Source organism: Tachyglossus aculeatus, chromosome 4 (genome assembly GCF_015852505.1).
Source record: "Tachyglossus aculeatus isolate mTacAcu1 chromosome 4, mTacAcu1.pri, whole genome shotgun sequence".
Taxonomy (NCBI): Eukaryota; Metazoa; Chordata; class Mammalia; order Monotremata; family Tachyglossidae; genus Tachyglossus; species Tachyglossus aculeatus.
In genome coordinates, this window is record NC_052069.1 from 36807039 (window position 1) to 36822241 (window position 15203).

The following is a 15203-nucleotide window of genomic DNA, read 5'->3' on the forward strand; positions in this document are numbered from 1 at the left end:
CCATTTTACAGATGAGGGAACTGAGGTCCAGAGAAGTGAAGTGACTTGCCCAATGTCACTCAGCTGACAATTGGCAGAGTCGAGATTTGAACCCATGACCTCTGACTCGGACTGTTTGCATTGAGCCACGCTGCTTCTCTTGTCTGCTGTGTGACCTCAGGCAAGAGACTTCACTTCTCTGGGCATCAGTTACCTCATCTGTCAAATGGGGATTAAGGCTGTGAGCCCGCCGTGGGACAACCTGATCGCTTTGTAACCTCCCCACGGCTTAGAACAGTGCTTGGCACGTAGTAAGCGCTTAATAAATGCCATTATTATTATTCCCTTCTAGACTGTGAGCCCATTGTTGGGGAGGGACCGTCTCTATATGTTGCCACTCGTACTTCCCAAGTGCTTAATCACTACAGTGCTCTGCACACAGTAAGTGCTCAATAAATACGATTGAGGGAATGAATGAATGTTACCACTTGTACTTCCCAAGCGCTTAGTATAGTGTTCTGCACACAGTAAGTGCTCAATAAAAACGATTGAATGAATGAACGAACGGGGATTAAGACTGTGAGCCCCGCGAGGGACATGGACTGTGTCCAACCTGATTCCCTCGTATCTACCCCAGCACTTAGAGCAGTACCTGGAACATAGAATTTAACAAATACCGTAAAAATACCTCAATAAATACGACTGAGTGAATGAATGAATGTTGCCACTGGTACTTCCCAAGCGCTTAGTATAGTGCTCTGCACACGGTAAGTGCTCAGTAAAAACGATTGAATGAATGAACGAATGGGGATTAAGACTGTGAGCCCCGACTGTGTCCAACCTGATTCCCTCGTATCTACCGCAGCACTTAGAGCAGTACCTGAAACATAGAATTTAACAAATACCATAAAAATACCTCAATAAATGCGACTGAGTGAATGAATGAATGTTGCCACTGGTGCTTCCCAAGCGCTTAGTATAGTGCTCTGCACACAGTAAGTGCTCAATAAAGACGATTGAATGAATGTACGAACGGGGATTAAGACTGTGAGCCCCGCGAGGGACATGGACTGTGTCCAACCTGATTCCCTCGTATCTACCCCAGCACTTAGAGCAGTACCTGGAACATAGAATTTAACAAATACCGTAAAAATACCTCAATAAATACGACTGAGTGAATGAATGAATGTTGCCACTGGTACTTCCCAAGCGCTCAGTATAGTGCTCTGCACACAGTAAGTGCTCAATAAAAACGATTGAGTGAATGAACGAACGGGGATTAAGACTGTGAGCCCCGCGAGGGACATGGACTGTGTCCAACCTGATTCCCTCGTATCTACCCCAGCACTTAGAGCAGTAACTGGAACATCGAATTTAACAAATACCATAAAAATACCTCAATAAATACGACTGAGTGAATGAATGAATGTTGCCACTGGTGCTTCCCAAGCGCTTAGTATAGTGCTCTGCACACAGTAAGTGCTCAATAAAGATGATTGAATGAATGTACGAACGGGGATTAAGACTGTGAGCCCCGACTGTGTCCAACCTGATTCCCTCGTATCTACCCCAGCACTTAGAGCAGTACCTGGAACATAGAATTTAACAAATACCGTAAAAATACCTCAATAAATACGACTGAGTGAATGAATGAATGTTGCCACTGGTACTTCCCAAGCGCTTAGTATAGTGCTCTGCACACAGTAAGTGCTCAATAAAGACGATTGAATGAATGAATGAATGAACGGGGATTAAGACTGTGAGCCCCACGAGGGACATGGACTGTGTCCAACCTGATTCCCTCGTATCTACCCCACCACTTAGAGCAGTACCTGGAACATAGAATTTAACAAATACCGTAAAAATACCTCAATAAATACGACTGAGTGAATGAATGAATGTTGCCACTTGTACTTCCCAAGCGCTCAGTATAGTGCTCTGCACACAGTAAGTGCTCAATAAAAACGATTGAATGAATGAACGAACGGGGATTAAGACTGTGAGCCCCGCGAGGGACATGGACTGTGTCCAACCTGATTCCCTCGTATCTACCCCGGCACTTAGAGCAGTACCTGGAACATAGAATATAAGAAATCCCATAAAAAAGAAAGAGCCACGCGCAGGCTAATCCGTTCCTCGTAGAAGTTCTTGTTCATAAAGCTCCACAATCAAGGCTCCTCTATCGTTCCTGATAGAAGACGTCATTATTCCCTTTATTCATTCAGTCGTATTTATTGAGCGCTTACTGTGTGCAGAGCACTGTACTGAGCGCTTGGGAAGTAGGTCTTTTTACCCAACCCTAACTCTAACATTTTTAGAAAAGCAGCATGGCCTAATCATCATCATCATCATCAATCGTATTTATTGAGCACTTACTGTGTGCAGAGCACTGTACTAAGCGCTTGGGAAGTACAAGTTGGCAACATATAGAGACAGTCCCTACCCAACAGTGGGCTCACAGTCTAAAAGGGGGAGACAGAGAACAAAACCAAACATACTAACAAAATAATAATAATAATAATAATAGTATTTATTAAGCGCTTACTATGTACAAAACACTGTTCTAAGCTCAGTCTGGGAAGGCCTGCTCAGCTAATAGCAAGAGCAAGGACTTGGGAGTCAGAAGTCACGGGTTCTAATTCCGCCTCTGCCACTTATCAGCTGTGTGACTTTGGGCAAGTCACTTCACTTCACTGTGCCTCAGTTCCCTCATCTGTAAAATGGGGACTAAGTCTGTGAGCTCCCCCGTGGGACAACCTGATCACCTTGTAACCTCCCTAGGGCTGAGAACAGTGCTTTGAACATAGTAAGCGCTTAATAAATGCTATCATTATTATTATTATTACCCCAGCATTTAGAACAGTGCTTGACACATAGTAAGTGCTTAACAAATATGATCATTATTATTATTTTATGTTTCTCTCTTCCGTTAGTGCCTAAGCTCTTCCTGGATAAAGTACGTGTCTCCTGTTTGTATTGTACTTTTCCAAGCACTTAGTACAGCCCATTGCACCCAATGGACGCTCAATAAATACTATTACTGCTACCATTTCATGTCCCTTGGCTTTCAGAGTAGTCGATTTTTTGTGGTAAAGACTTCAGTGTGAAGAATAGAATCTTTATTAACTTTTCACTCCCTATAAAACACTCTTGATTATCCCCCGTTAATCCTTTCAATGTGCGTTTTTACCATTCTGGGGGAAATATTTTTCCTGTGTGGTTCCTTTGTTTTAATGGCTTGGATTTGCGATTATAATGTGTTTTTTTTCCCCATTCTAGGTTGTTAAGCTGAAGCAAATAGAGCATACGCTGAATGAAAAAAGAATATTGCAAGCAGTGAACTTTCCTTTCCTTGTACGACTGGAGTATTCCTTTAAGGTAAAAGTCATTATCGATTTAAGTAAAATGCATTTTCTGAGGACGTTTCGAAGAAACGTGTTCCATTTAAGCTTTAGGATTTGTTTGTGAATTCAGTAATTTAGGACAACTGTTCATTCAGTCAGATTACTGTACTGGAGTATATTACGTGGGCAAGGACGCAAAGATTTTAGAATTTTGTGTAGAGTTGGAACATCTTGTCTTTCAAAGCTTATGATGAATTGAAAATTTTCCAGTCATTCTCTGGAGCTGTTGTTCAACCTGTCTCTAATAATTATTCCTGAAACATTATGAAATGGAATCATTAGATGTATCAAAAGCCATGGTGATATCCATGGTAATATTCCAACGGAACGTAAATCCGAAGACTCTTCCACACACATAAAAGTGCACACACCCACACACACTCATCTGCTTCCACCGAATCCCTTCTGTTCCTTATTCTCCGCTCTTCTCTTCCTAATCTCGTTTCTGGCCCTTTAATTAAAAATTTCCGCCTCTGGTTTGTTATTCAAATCTCCTTTGAAGCCGCAGGTATATTTCCTTTAAAAAACGAACTCTCGCCTCCCTCGGGTGTTCCCGAATGAACCCCGGCATCTCGGGAACAGGCCGAATCCCTCTAATTTAAAATGAGAGCCACAGATAGGATGGGATACTGTGTCCAACTTGATAACTGACCTATCTTGCACCTATCTCAATGCTTAGTTTAGTTCCTGGCACACAGTAAGCTCTTAACAAGTACAATTTTTAAAGAAAATAGACTATATGTCAACTTTATCATTTTTTTTCTTACCAAATAGTAGTTTTCCTTTTTGTATTTCTATTTCTGTATTTCTGTATCTCAGCTTTCAGGTGATGAAGAATTATCCACAATTCTGGTGTTTTAACCTTTTTAGTCAAGAATGTGCATTGTGGAATTTCAGCCGTTTAATTTGGCATTCCCTAGCATGTGGTGGGGGTTCTCTCTTTTGAAAGTAAGTCATGAGGAGAATCTTCTCAGTGGTGAAATGAGTGTGAATTTTTGGAAGCTCCCAGCAGAAAATGGTTGAGGGGCGGAGTATCCATTCATTCATTCAACCGCATTTATTGAGCACTTACTATGTGCAGAGCACTGTACTAAGCGCTTGCAAAGTACAATTCAACAACAGAGACAATCCCTACCCAACATTGGGCTCACAGTCTAGAAGACAGACAACAAAACAAAACAGGTACAAGTAAACAGGCATCAATATCCTCAATATAAATAAATAGAATTATAAATATATAAATAGAATTATAGATACATGTGTTGCAGCCCTCCGTAGTTTCCCCATTATCCTATTTTGTCAGCACAAATTCATTCATTCATTCAATCGTATTTATTGAGCGCTTACTGGGTGCAGAGCACTGTACTAAGTGCTTAGGAAGTATAAGTTGGCAACATATCAAGACGGTCCCTACCCAACAGTGGACTCACAGTCTAGAAGGGGGAGACAGAGAACAAAACAAAACATATTAACAAAATAAAATAAATAGAATAAATATGTACAAGTAAACTAAATAAATAGAGTAATAAATACGTACAAACATATATACAAATGTATTCTTTCTAGTGGAAAACAGACAACAAAAGCTTTCAAGAGGTAACTCAGCTACAGAATTTTTGATGTTTTTTAAAATGTTTTTACTCTTAGGACAATTCTAATTTATACATGGTTATGGAATACGTACCCGGTGGAGAAATGTTTTCACATCTAAGAAGAATTGGAAGATTCAGGTAATCACCTTATTTATAGAGTTGTTTTGGGGGGGGTTTTTTGTAAGCTACTAATTTTATGGTCTTGAAAAGTCTCCCTCAAAAGCCCCAAATCTCATTTTGGTTAAATGAGGTCTTCTGTTACGTAATAGAAGCCCCTAAATAAGTTGTGCTGTAATTCATTAATTTAGAGATGACATTCTTTCTTTATTCTTTTCTTTAAAAATCATAATGTGGCAGTGGTGGTGAGCATTTCCGTCCACTGCCATTTCTCCTACTTCGTTAAGGTTCCAAGTCAGTCAGCTGCCAGGGAACAAAATCCACCTTGCATTAATTTCATAGTGATCAGTCCATTGGTAATGCAGAGCACTGCAATAAGCGCTTGCAGTTCATGAGATTCATTTTAATTTTCTGACAATAGCAGGTGTGAGTATAGCCACAATTTCTAGAGGCACTAGATTTTAAGTTCCCTTAAGGGCAGAAATCATGTTTACCCACTCTGTTGTAGTTTCCCAAGCACTTAATTCCATGCTCTGCACACGGTAAGTGCGAGATAAATCCAATTGATCGATTCAGGTGTAGAGAATTAAAGCAGTTAACGGAATTTAAGAATATTTTTTTTTTCAAGATAAAGTTATCTGCTCTCTACTGAGAATTTCTGCCCTGTGCAGAAATTCACAGCTACTTTAAAAGTTCAGGTGACAGAGTGTAATAAAATAGGAATGTTGTATTGTAATGTGGTCAGTGATGGTAGGTCTGATCAGTCGGGCAATCAGTCGGTGGTATTTATCGATCTTACTGTGTGCACACAGAGTTGGTAGACCCAATCCGTGCCCTTAGGGAGCTTACAGTTCAGAGAGAGAGACAGGCATTAAAAATAAATGGCAGGTAAGGGGAGCAACCAAGTATAAAGGTCCGTATGTATGTAAGTGCTGTGGCAGGGTGAGTACTTAAGTTCTTAGAGGATAGGACTAAGTGCCTGGAAAGCAGTAGAAAGGGAAAAGAGTGTCAGGAGATGAGAGGTTAATAATAATAATAATGTTGGTATTTGTTAAGCACTTACTATGTGCAAAGCACTGCAGAGAAGCCTTTCTGGAGGAGATATGATTTTAGTGAAGATAAGTTCTTCTGGATCCCTTCTGTCATCTATTGTGTTGTACTTTCCCAGGCACAATCAGTAAATACCATGGATTGATTGATTCTTAGAGGTATGGAATTCTTATCCCGTGCATATTCATTTTATTCAAGGGAGCCATACACGATAACGAAAGTACATTTTTGAGCTGTGTGTCTGGTTTTCTCAGGGAGGATCTTTAAAGCACTCAGGATTTATGGTTGGCCAAATCCCTGGCCTGTATTCTACCACAATGCGTGCTTCTAGTCCGTGTTTTGGCTAGAACATTGTTGGAGAAGACGACCAAAAGTGAACCTTGAGGGACCCCCACAGTTAGAGGGTGGGAGGCAGAGGAGGGGCCTGCAGAGGAGACTGAGAGTGAACGGCCAGAGAGATAAGAGGAGAACCAGGTGAGGACAGAGTGGGTGAAGCCAACGTTTCCAACCGAAGGGGATGGTCCACGGTGTTGAAGGTAACTGAGAGGTCAAGGAGGATTAGGATGGAGTAGAAGCCGTTGGGTTTGGCAAGAAGGAGATCATTGGTGACCTTTGAGAGGGTGGTTTCTGTGGAGCGAACGGGACGGAAACCAGATTGGAGGGGGTCAAGGAGAGAATTGGAGGAGCGGTGGTCAAGGAGTTTGGAGAGGAATGGTAAGAGGGAGATGGGACGATCACTGGAGGGAGCCGTGGGATTAAGGGAGGGTTTTTTCAGGATGGGGAGACATGAGCATATTCGAAAGCAGTGGGGAAGAAGCCGTTGGAGAGCTAACGGTTGAAGATTGCTGTTAGGGAGGGAAGGAAGAATGGGGGTGAGAGTTTTGATAGGGTGCAAAGGAATGGGGCTGCATGAGATTAGGAGGCAGTTAGCAAGAAATGCTATGGCCCGACAATCAGCTGAAAAAAGAAACCTACGCCACATCTATGTCAAGACAATATTGCAGGCAACCGAAGATCTTATATAGAAATTCAGAGCCGATAGCTTCATCGGCTTCTATTTCCCTGGCCTTATGCTCAATGAATTGGCATGCTGCTACCGAAAAGCCAGCAGTGCCCTTCAGAGCCCGTCAGATTGTGGCATTAAATTCCAAACGAAGCCAGAAACTCTGCTGGGCAGGACCTCCACGGACCTCGAGGCGGATCTGTTTTGCAGACTTCCCACAAGATGTGACATTGAAAGCCAGCTTTCCTCTGATCCTGCCCCGAGCTTGAAGTCACTCCCCTGCCTTGTGGACAAATTCCCCTCCAAACTGCCTCCTCCCTAAAAACACACACCGACACACACACACACACAAAAAAAAAATCCTCTCGTGCCCATGAGGACTTGACAGAGTTTGCCAGCAGGGTCTGGCGTCCTGCACAAGTGGATTTTGTTGAGGGGGAGGCATAAATGCACCCGGGGACTATTTGAGGGACTGTAGGGATGAAAGATTATGCCCTACAAGCACCTAAGAGAAGCAGCATGGCCTAGTGGTTACAGCATGGTATTTATTGAGCGCTTACTGTGTGCAGAACACTGTACTAAGCACTTGGGAAGTATAAGTTGGCAACATATAGAGACGGTCTGAATGAGTGAATGACCGAAGGACTGCTACCTTCAGTCATGGGCAGCATGGCCCCCAAATGCTGTGGATCTGAGTGCCATGGTCGTGCAGTGGAGGGGGCATTCATTCATTCATTCAATCATATTTATTGAGCGCTTACTGTGTGCAGAGCACTGTACTAAGCACTTGGGAAGTACAAGTTGGCAACATATAGAGACAGTCCCTACCCAACAGTGGGCTCACAGTCTAGAAGGGGGAGACGGAGAACAAAACAAAACATATTAACAAAATAAAATAAATAGAATAAATATGTACAAATAAAATAGAGTAATAAATACATACAAACATATATACAGGTGCTGTGGGGAGGGGAAGGAGGTAAGGCGGGGGGGATGGAGAGGGGGACGAGGGGGAGAGGAAGGAGGGGGCTCAGTGTGGGAAGACCTCCTGGAGGAGGTGAGCGCTCAGTAGGCATTTGAAGGGAGGAAGAGAGCTAGCTTGGCGGATGTGCAGAGGGATTGGGGGCATTCCAGGCCAGGGGGATGACGTGGGCCCGGGGGTCGACGGTGGGACAGGCGAGAACGAGGTACGGTGAGGAGATTAGCGGCGGAGGAGCGGAGGGTGCGGGCTGGGCTGGAGAAGGAGAGAAGGGAGGTGAGGTAGGAGGGGGCGAGGGGTTGGATGGACAGCCTTGAAGCCCAGGGTGAGGAGTTTCTGCCTGATGCGTCGGTTGATTGGTAGCCACTGGAGATTTTTGAGGACAGGGAGTAGCCCAAGCCCCTGGGATCCCATGGGCCTGAGCACTGAGAAATGGAAGGGGAGAAAGGTGCTTGGTTAAGACCAGAGGCCCGAGAGCCGTTTGCCACTGGCTCCGTATAGCTTGAGCCTGACGTCGGAGAGCCAGAGCCGGGGATGGATTCGCTGCAGGACTGAGCTGGGGATGGGGGAGCAGGGAGCGGTACCCTCCGGGGCGACCTGAGCTCCTACCCTCCGGGGGATCCCCGTCACTAGTGCTCCTCCAGCCGAGATCCTCGTGGCCAGCACAGCTTGGGTGGTTGGTCATCACCTTTTTTTTTTATGGCATTTGTTAAGCGCTTACTATGTGCAAAGCACCGTTCTAAGCGCTGGGGAGGATCCAAGGTGATCAGCTTGTCCCACATGGGACTCACAGTCTTCAGCCCCATTTTACAGATGAGGGAACCGAGGCACAGAGAAGTGAAGTGACTTGCCCAAAGTCACACAGCTGACAATGGGCGGAGTCGGACAGGGCAGCGCCCAGGCAGAAACTCTGCTGTGGAAATAAGTGACCACGACATGGCAAATGTGCCAAGCCCAGTCGTCGGTGTTACCTTGCAAAATAAGAGGAAGAAGTCGGGAGAGCTGCGTGCTAATCCCAGCGCTACCGTGTGACCTTGGGCAAGACATCGACCTTCTCTGTGCCTCAGTTTTCTCCTCTGTAAAATGGGGTTAAAATCCATGTTCCCATCTTCCACCCTCTTACCCTGCGGCGCCCACGTGGCACGGGGATGACGCCGCATCTTGGGGCATATTTTACCTTCTTGTCTGAAATCTCTCAGATGGGTTCGGGGCTTGAGTAAATAGAGTTAATTATCCTGTAACGTGGGGAAGTTTTTGAAGAACTCCCCATTAAGAAAAAAGTCGCCTTTTAGGACTCACCCCTTCGGCGACCCTGCAGTGCGCTTCGATCTGACGGATGTGTTCCCAGAAGATTCTGCCCCATATTCTGTCTGAAGCACATGAAGAAGTGTGGTCTCGTGGATAGAGCACAGGCCTGGGCGTCAGAAAGGCCCGGGTTCTAATCCTGACTCCGCCAGTCATCTGTTTGACCTTGAACCGGTCACTTCACTTCTCTGGGCCTCAGTTACCTCATCTGTAAAATGGGGATTAAGACTGTGAGCCCCATGTGGGCCAGGGACTGTGTCCTGCCTGATTAACTTTCATTCAGTCGTATTTATTGAGCGCTTACTGTGTGCACAGCACTGTACTAAGCACTTGAATGATAATGGCATTTATTAAGTACTTACAGCGCTTTGCACATAGTAATAGTAAGAATAATGGCATTTACTAAGCGCTTACTATGTGGAAAGCACTAGGGAGGTTACAGGGTGATCAGGTTGTCCCACTGGGGGCCCACAGACTTAATCCCCATTTTCCAGATGAGGTAACTGAGTCACAGAGAAGTGAAGTGACTTGCCCAAAGTCACACGCCGACAACTGGCGGAGCCGGGATTTGAACCCCTCACCTCTGACTCCAAAGCCCGGGCTCTTTCCACTGAGCCACGCTGCTTAACTTGTATCCACCCCAGGACTTAGAACAGTGCCTGGCACATAGTAAGAGCTTAACGAATGCCATAAAAAAAATGTATGAAATAAGGAAAACCCACATTAGGGTACCTCCCTGCTCTGACCACTACAGGGGGGAGATGATGAGCAAGGCCCTACTGAGAGCTCACCTCCTCCAGGAGGCCTTCCCACACTGAGCCCCTTCCTTCCTCTCCCCCTCGTCCCCCTCTCCATCCCCCCCATCTTCCTTCCCTTCCCCACAGCACCTGTATATATGGATATATGTTTGTACATATTTATTACTCTATTTTACTTGTACATATCTATTCTATTTATTTTATTTTGTTAGTATGTTTGGTTTTGTTCTCTATCTCCCCCTTTTAGACTGTGAGCCCACTGTTGGGTAGGGACTGTCTCTATATGTTGCCAACTTGTACTTCCCAAGCGCTTAGTACACTGCTCTGCACACAGTAAGCGCTCAATAAATACGATTGATGATGATGATGATGATGAGGTAGGCTGGGAATAGAGGGAAGCCCTGTGATGGAAGCCCTCGAGCGCAGGTGGCCAGTACAGTGCTTTTGCACATAGTAAGCGCTTAATAAATGCCATCATTATTATTATTACAGAGGTATATCTTGTCCCTCCGGGCCTTCCCACCATTCAGTCTCCAAGGTGTTCTCTTGGCTAATTCAGCAGCAGCCAAGCTAAGGGTGACCACCACGGCGATAGCAGCATTTTCAATTTTGACAGATAGTTACCCACGGATAAGGCTTGCGTTCGTGTAAAGCCGAAAATTAAAAAAAGCCGCCTAGGAAACATACTTGTTCTGTGAAATTAAGCTAAGCGTAAGTCAACCTTTACACTCTAAAGGATGGCCATCGATGTCGCGCAACTATTATCCGAGCCGTAATCATGTTCTCCTTCTTTGCAGTGAACCTCATGCACGGTTTTATGCAGCTCAGATAGTGCTAACATTTGAGTACCTCCACTCACTAGACCTCATCTACAGAGATCTAAAGCCTGAAAATCTTTTAATTGACCAGCAAGGATATATCCAGGTATGCTTCAGAAAACATCAATACGCGATGTATCGGATCAGTCTGTCTCCCCCTCTAGTCTGTCAACTCCTTGCGAACGGGGATCGTGCGTCTCTGCTCTATTTTCTTGTTTTCTCCCGAGCGCTCAGTACAGTGCTCGCCGTACAATGCTCGACACATAGCGAGCGCTTGTTAAATGCCATTGATTTATCGACAAGGGAGAGAATTTGGCAATGACACCTAGGTGGTGGGAGGTTTTATTAATAACATTTTCTTCCACAGCCAGAGTTCCTCGCTCTGGTCGACGAGGATGTTGCTTAAACCCTACTCCCTGTTCCTTGTTTCCTTGTTTTCTCCAGAGCGCTCAGTACAGCGCTCGCCGTACAATGCTCGACACATAGCGAGCACTTGTTAAATGCCATTGATTGATCGACAGGGGAGAGAATTTGGCAATGACACCTAGGTGGTGGGAGGTTTTGATTAATAACATTTTCTTCCATAGCCAGAGTTCCTCGCTCTGGTCTGTCTCTCCCCTTTTAGACTGTGAGCCCACTGTTGGGTAGGGACTGTCTCTATATGTTGCCAACTTGTACTTCCCAAGCGCTTAGTACAGTGCTCTGCACACGGTAAATGCTCAGTAAATACGATTGATTGACGAGGATGTTGCTTAAATCCTACTCCCTGTTCCTTGTTTCCTTATAAAAGCAGCTTCCTTAGAGAAGCAGCGTGGCTCAGAGGAAAGAGCCCGGGCTTTGGAGTCAGAGGTCATGGGTTCAAATCCCAGCTCTGTCGATTGTCAGCTGTGTGACTTTGGGCACGTCACTTGACTTCTCTGTGCATCAGTTCCCTCATCCGGAAAAAGGGGATTAAGACTGTGAGCCCCCCGTGGGACAGCCTGATCACCTTGTAACCTCCCCAGGGCTTAGAACAGTGCTTTGCACACAGTAAGCGCTTAATAAATGCTATCATTATTATTATTGTTATTATTATAAAGCGCCAAGAAGTGGAATATACTCCCACGCTCTACAGCCCAAGCTGTCTACCAGGCAAGCACAGTTACCGGCAAGAAAAGCCGGCCCTTCTCTCGTTTCCTTCTACCACTTTTGGAGTTAGGGACTTCCAGTCGGAACCCCAAATGATGATACACCTGACGTTTTGAACAGAGTCCGTTCAGTCCAGGGAAGCTTGATCCCCTCCCTAATTTACCTGATAAACACGTGTACCGCTCTATCTTTCATTCATCCTGCTTCATCAAGAATAGATCATCAGCGTGGCTTAGTGGAAAGCCCCCTTCTAGACTGTGAGCCCGCTGTTGGGTAGGGACCGTCTCCATATGTTGCCAACTTGTACTTCCCAAGCGCTTAGTCCAGTGCTCTGCACACAGTAAGCGCTCAATAAATACGATTGAATGAATGAATGAATTAGTACAGTGCTCTGCACACAGTAAGCGCTCAATAAATACGATTGAATGAATGAATGAATGAATGAATGAATGAATGAAAAGGGCCCGGCCTTGGGAGGCAGAGGACGCGGGTTCCAATCTCGGCTCTGCCACTTGTCTCCTGTGTGACCGTGGGCAAGCTGCTTAATAATAATAATAATAATAATAATGGCATTTATTAAGCGCTTACTATGTGCAAAGCACTGTTCTAAGCGCTGGGGAGGTTACAAGGTGTTCAGGTTGTCCCACGTGGGGCTCACAGTCTTAATTCCCATTTTACAGATAAGGTATTGAGGCCCAGAGAAGTGAAGTGACTTGCCCAAAGTCACACAGCTGACAATTGGCGGAGCCGGGGTTTGAACCCATGACCTCTGACTCCAAAGCCCGGGCTCTTTCCACTGAGCCACGCTGCTTCTCTATGTCTCAGTTACCTCATCTGTAAAATGGGGATTAAGACCGTGAACCCCACGTGGAACAACCTGATTACTCTGTAGCTATTCCAGCACTTAGAACAGTGCTTGGCACATAGTAAGTGCCTAAAAAATACCATAATTATTATTGTTAGCATCCTCCTAATGGAGGATACAGTCTGTTTTTAATCCCCTCTAGACTGTAAGTTCTTTGCGGTCAGGGAATGTGCCTCTTCTAGACTGTGAGCCCACGGTTGGGTAGGGACCGTCTCTATATGTTGCCAACTTGTACTTCCCAAGCGCTTACTACAGTGCTCTGCACATAGTAAGCGCTCAATACATACGATTGAATGAATGAACGAATGAATGTTTATTGTTATATTGTACCCTCCCAAGGACTTAGTTCAGTGCTCTGCACCCAGAAAACGCCCAGTTAATACGATTGAACGAATCCCTTTCCCAGCAATAATTTTCAGCTCTGAGTTGTTTCTCTTTAAGTATGCCGGTTAAGTGTTGTAAATAGTCACAAGAAAATGTTTTGTTTTCGTTACAGGTCACAGACTTTGGGTTTGCCAAAAGGGTAAAAGGTAGAACTTGGACGTTATGCGGCACTCCGGAATATCTAGCGCCGGAAATAATTCTTAGCAAGGTATTTTTATACTGGTACTTTACAGTCCTAAAATATGTGGAATTAGCATCGTATTTTTAAAAGTATGAAAGGGATGTTATCCTGCGTTTGCACATCCGTCATTTATTCAAAAATGATCATTCGATACCAGTTTTAACCTGAAACTCATTCTTTCTACTTCCTACCCCGGTTACCAAAAGATTCTTACTCTGGTTGTCAGGGAGAGGTTAAAAATAAATCTGACATATCACCCTTCTAGACTGTGAGCCTGTTGTTGGGTAGGGGCCGTCTCTCTATGTTGCCAACTTGTACTTCCCAAGCGCTTAGTACAGTGCTCTGCACACAGTAAGCGCTCAATAAATACGATTGAATGAACAATAATAATAATAATAATAATGATGGTATTTGTTAAGCACTTACTATGTGCAAAGCACTGTTCTATGAATGACCTATGCATAGAAATAAATGAGCAGACAGCTGTCAATTATTCAGGCTTGACTAGTTACCTGAAAGCACAGGTAAATTGGGAAAGGATTGCAAAGTGAAGTTCCAGTCAGTGACATTTATTCAAATCTGGCTTTCAGCCACAAATAAAGCCACAGTTATAATGTCAGCATCTGGCTAAATCATCACCAGAACCATTTACATTAAAAAAGAGCACATTAGTATAAAATCGACACCTCATCGAAATAGAAGGGACTGTTTGTTCCAAATTAATCAAATTGCCCAAGACAATTGGAAAAAAAACTCTAAATGAACTCACGAAAGTGAAAGATCGGAATTTCATCTCCATCTATCCTCTGGAGTGACTGCTAATTATTACAAAAATAGTTAAAAGCAGGAGGGTTATGAGGCCTTGATAATGCACAAATAGTGAACCACACTGATCCATGCTAAGCGTCAAACCTTAATTCTAAATCAGCTGGAGTCAGGCGGGAACCCAGGGCTTATTTCTGAGCAGTGGTGTCACCTGCAGAGAAGCAGCATGGCTCAGTGGAAAGAGCCCGAGCTTTGGAATCAGAGGTCATGAGTTCAAATTCCGGCTCCGCCAATTGTCAGCTGTGTGACTTCGGGCAAGTCACTTCACTTCTCTGGGCCTCAGTTCCCTCATCTGTAAAATGGGGATTTAGACTGTGAGCCCCACGTGGGACAACCTGATCATCTTGTATCCCCCCAGCGCTTAGTAAGTGCTTAACAAATACCATCATTATTATTATTAAGAGCAAGAAATTTCAACCCTCAGGGAAATGCATATGCACTGTTAGCATTCTGTAGTAGAAATTCATAGAAAGTCTAGAACTAAATCAGCTAAGAAACCTAAAGCTGGGACCCATCCCTAAATTTAGGAGCAGGACCACCAGGAAAGCCTGCTTTTTGAGTCCCTTCCGTATTCATTCATTCATTCATTCAATCATATTTATTGAGCGCTTACTGTGTGCAGAGCACTGTTCGAAGCGCTTGGGAAGGACAAATCGGCAACAGATAGAGACGGTCCCTACCCAACAAGGCAAGTACGAGGAGTAAGAGGCCGAACAGAGGCATTGTAGCTTCCTTTCCCAGAAATTGTACAGAAGTATTCCCCCAATGCCAGGGTGAAAACCAAGCAGAACCTTCTCTTAGTCATTCCCTACCAG

General features: G+C 44.5%; 1 protein-coding gene across 5 annotated transcripts in view; it reads left to right on the forward strand.

The window, feature by feature from the left end:
* Positions 1-15203, forward strand: part of PRKACB (protein kinase cAMP-activated catalytic subunit beta) — a 221431-nt gene that overhangs the window by 164864 nt on the left and 41364 nt on the right. For all 5 annotated transcript variants that reach the window (XM_038746029.1, XM_038746028.1, XM_038746033.1 and 2 more), the window contains exons 4-7: positions 3259-3357; positions 5031-5113; positions 10985-11111; positions 13495-13590. In XM_038746029.1, the coding sequence (XP_038601957.1) occupies positions 3259-3357; positions 5031-5113; positions 10985-11111; positions 13495-13590 (405 nt within the window). The remainder of the gene's footprint in view (positions 1-3258; positions 3358-5030; positions 5114-10984; positions 11112-13494; positions 13591-15203) is intronic.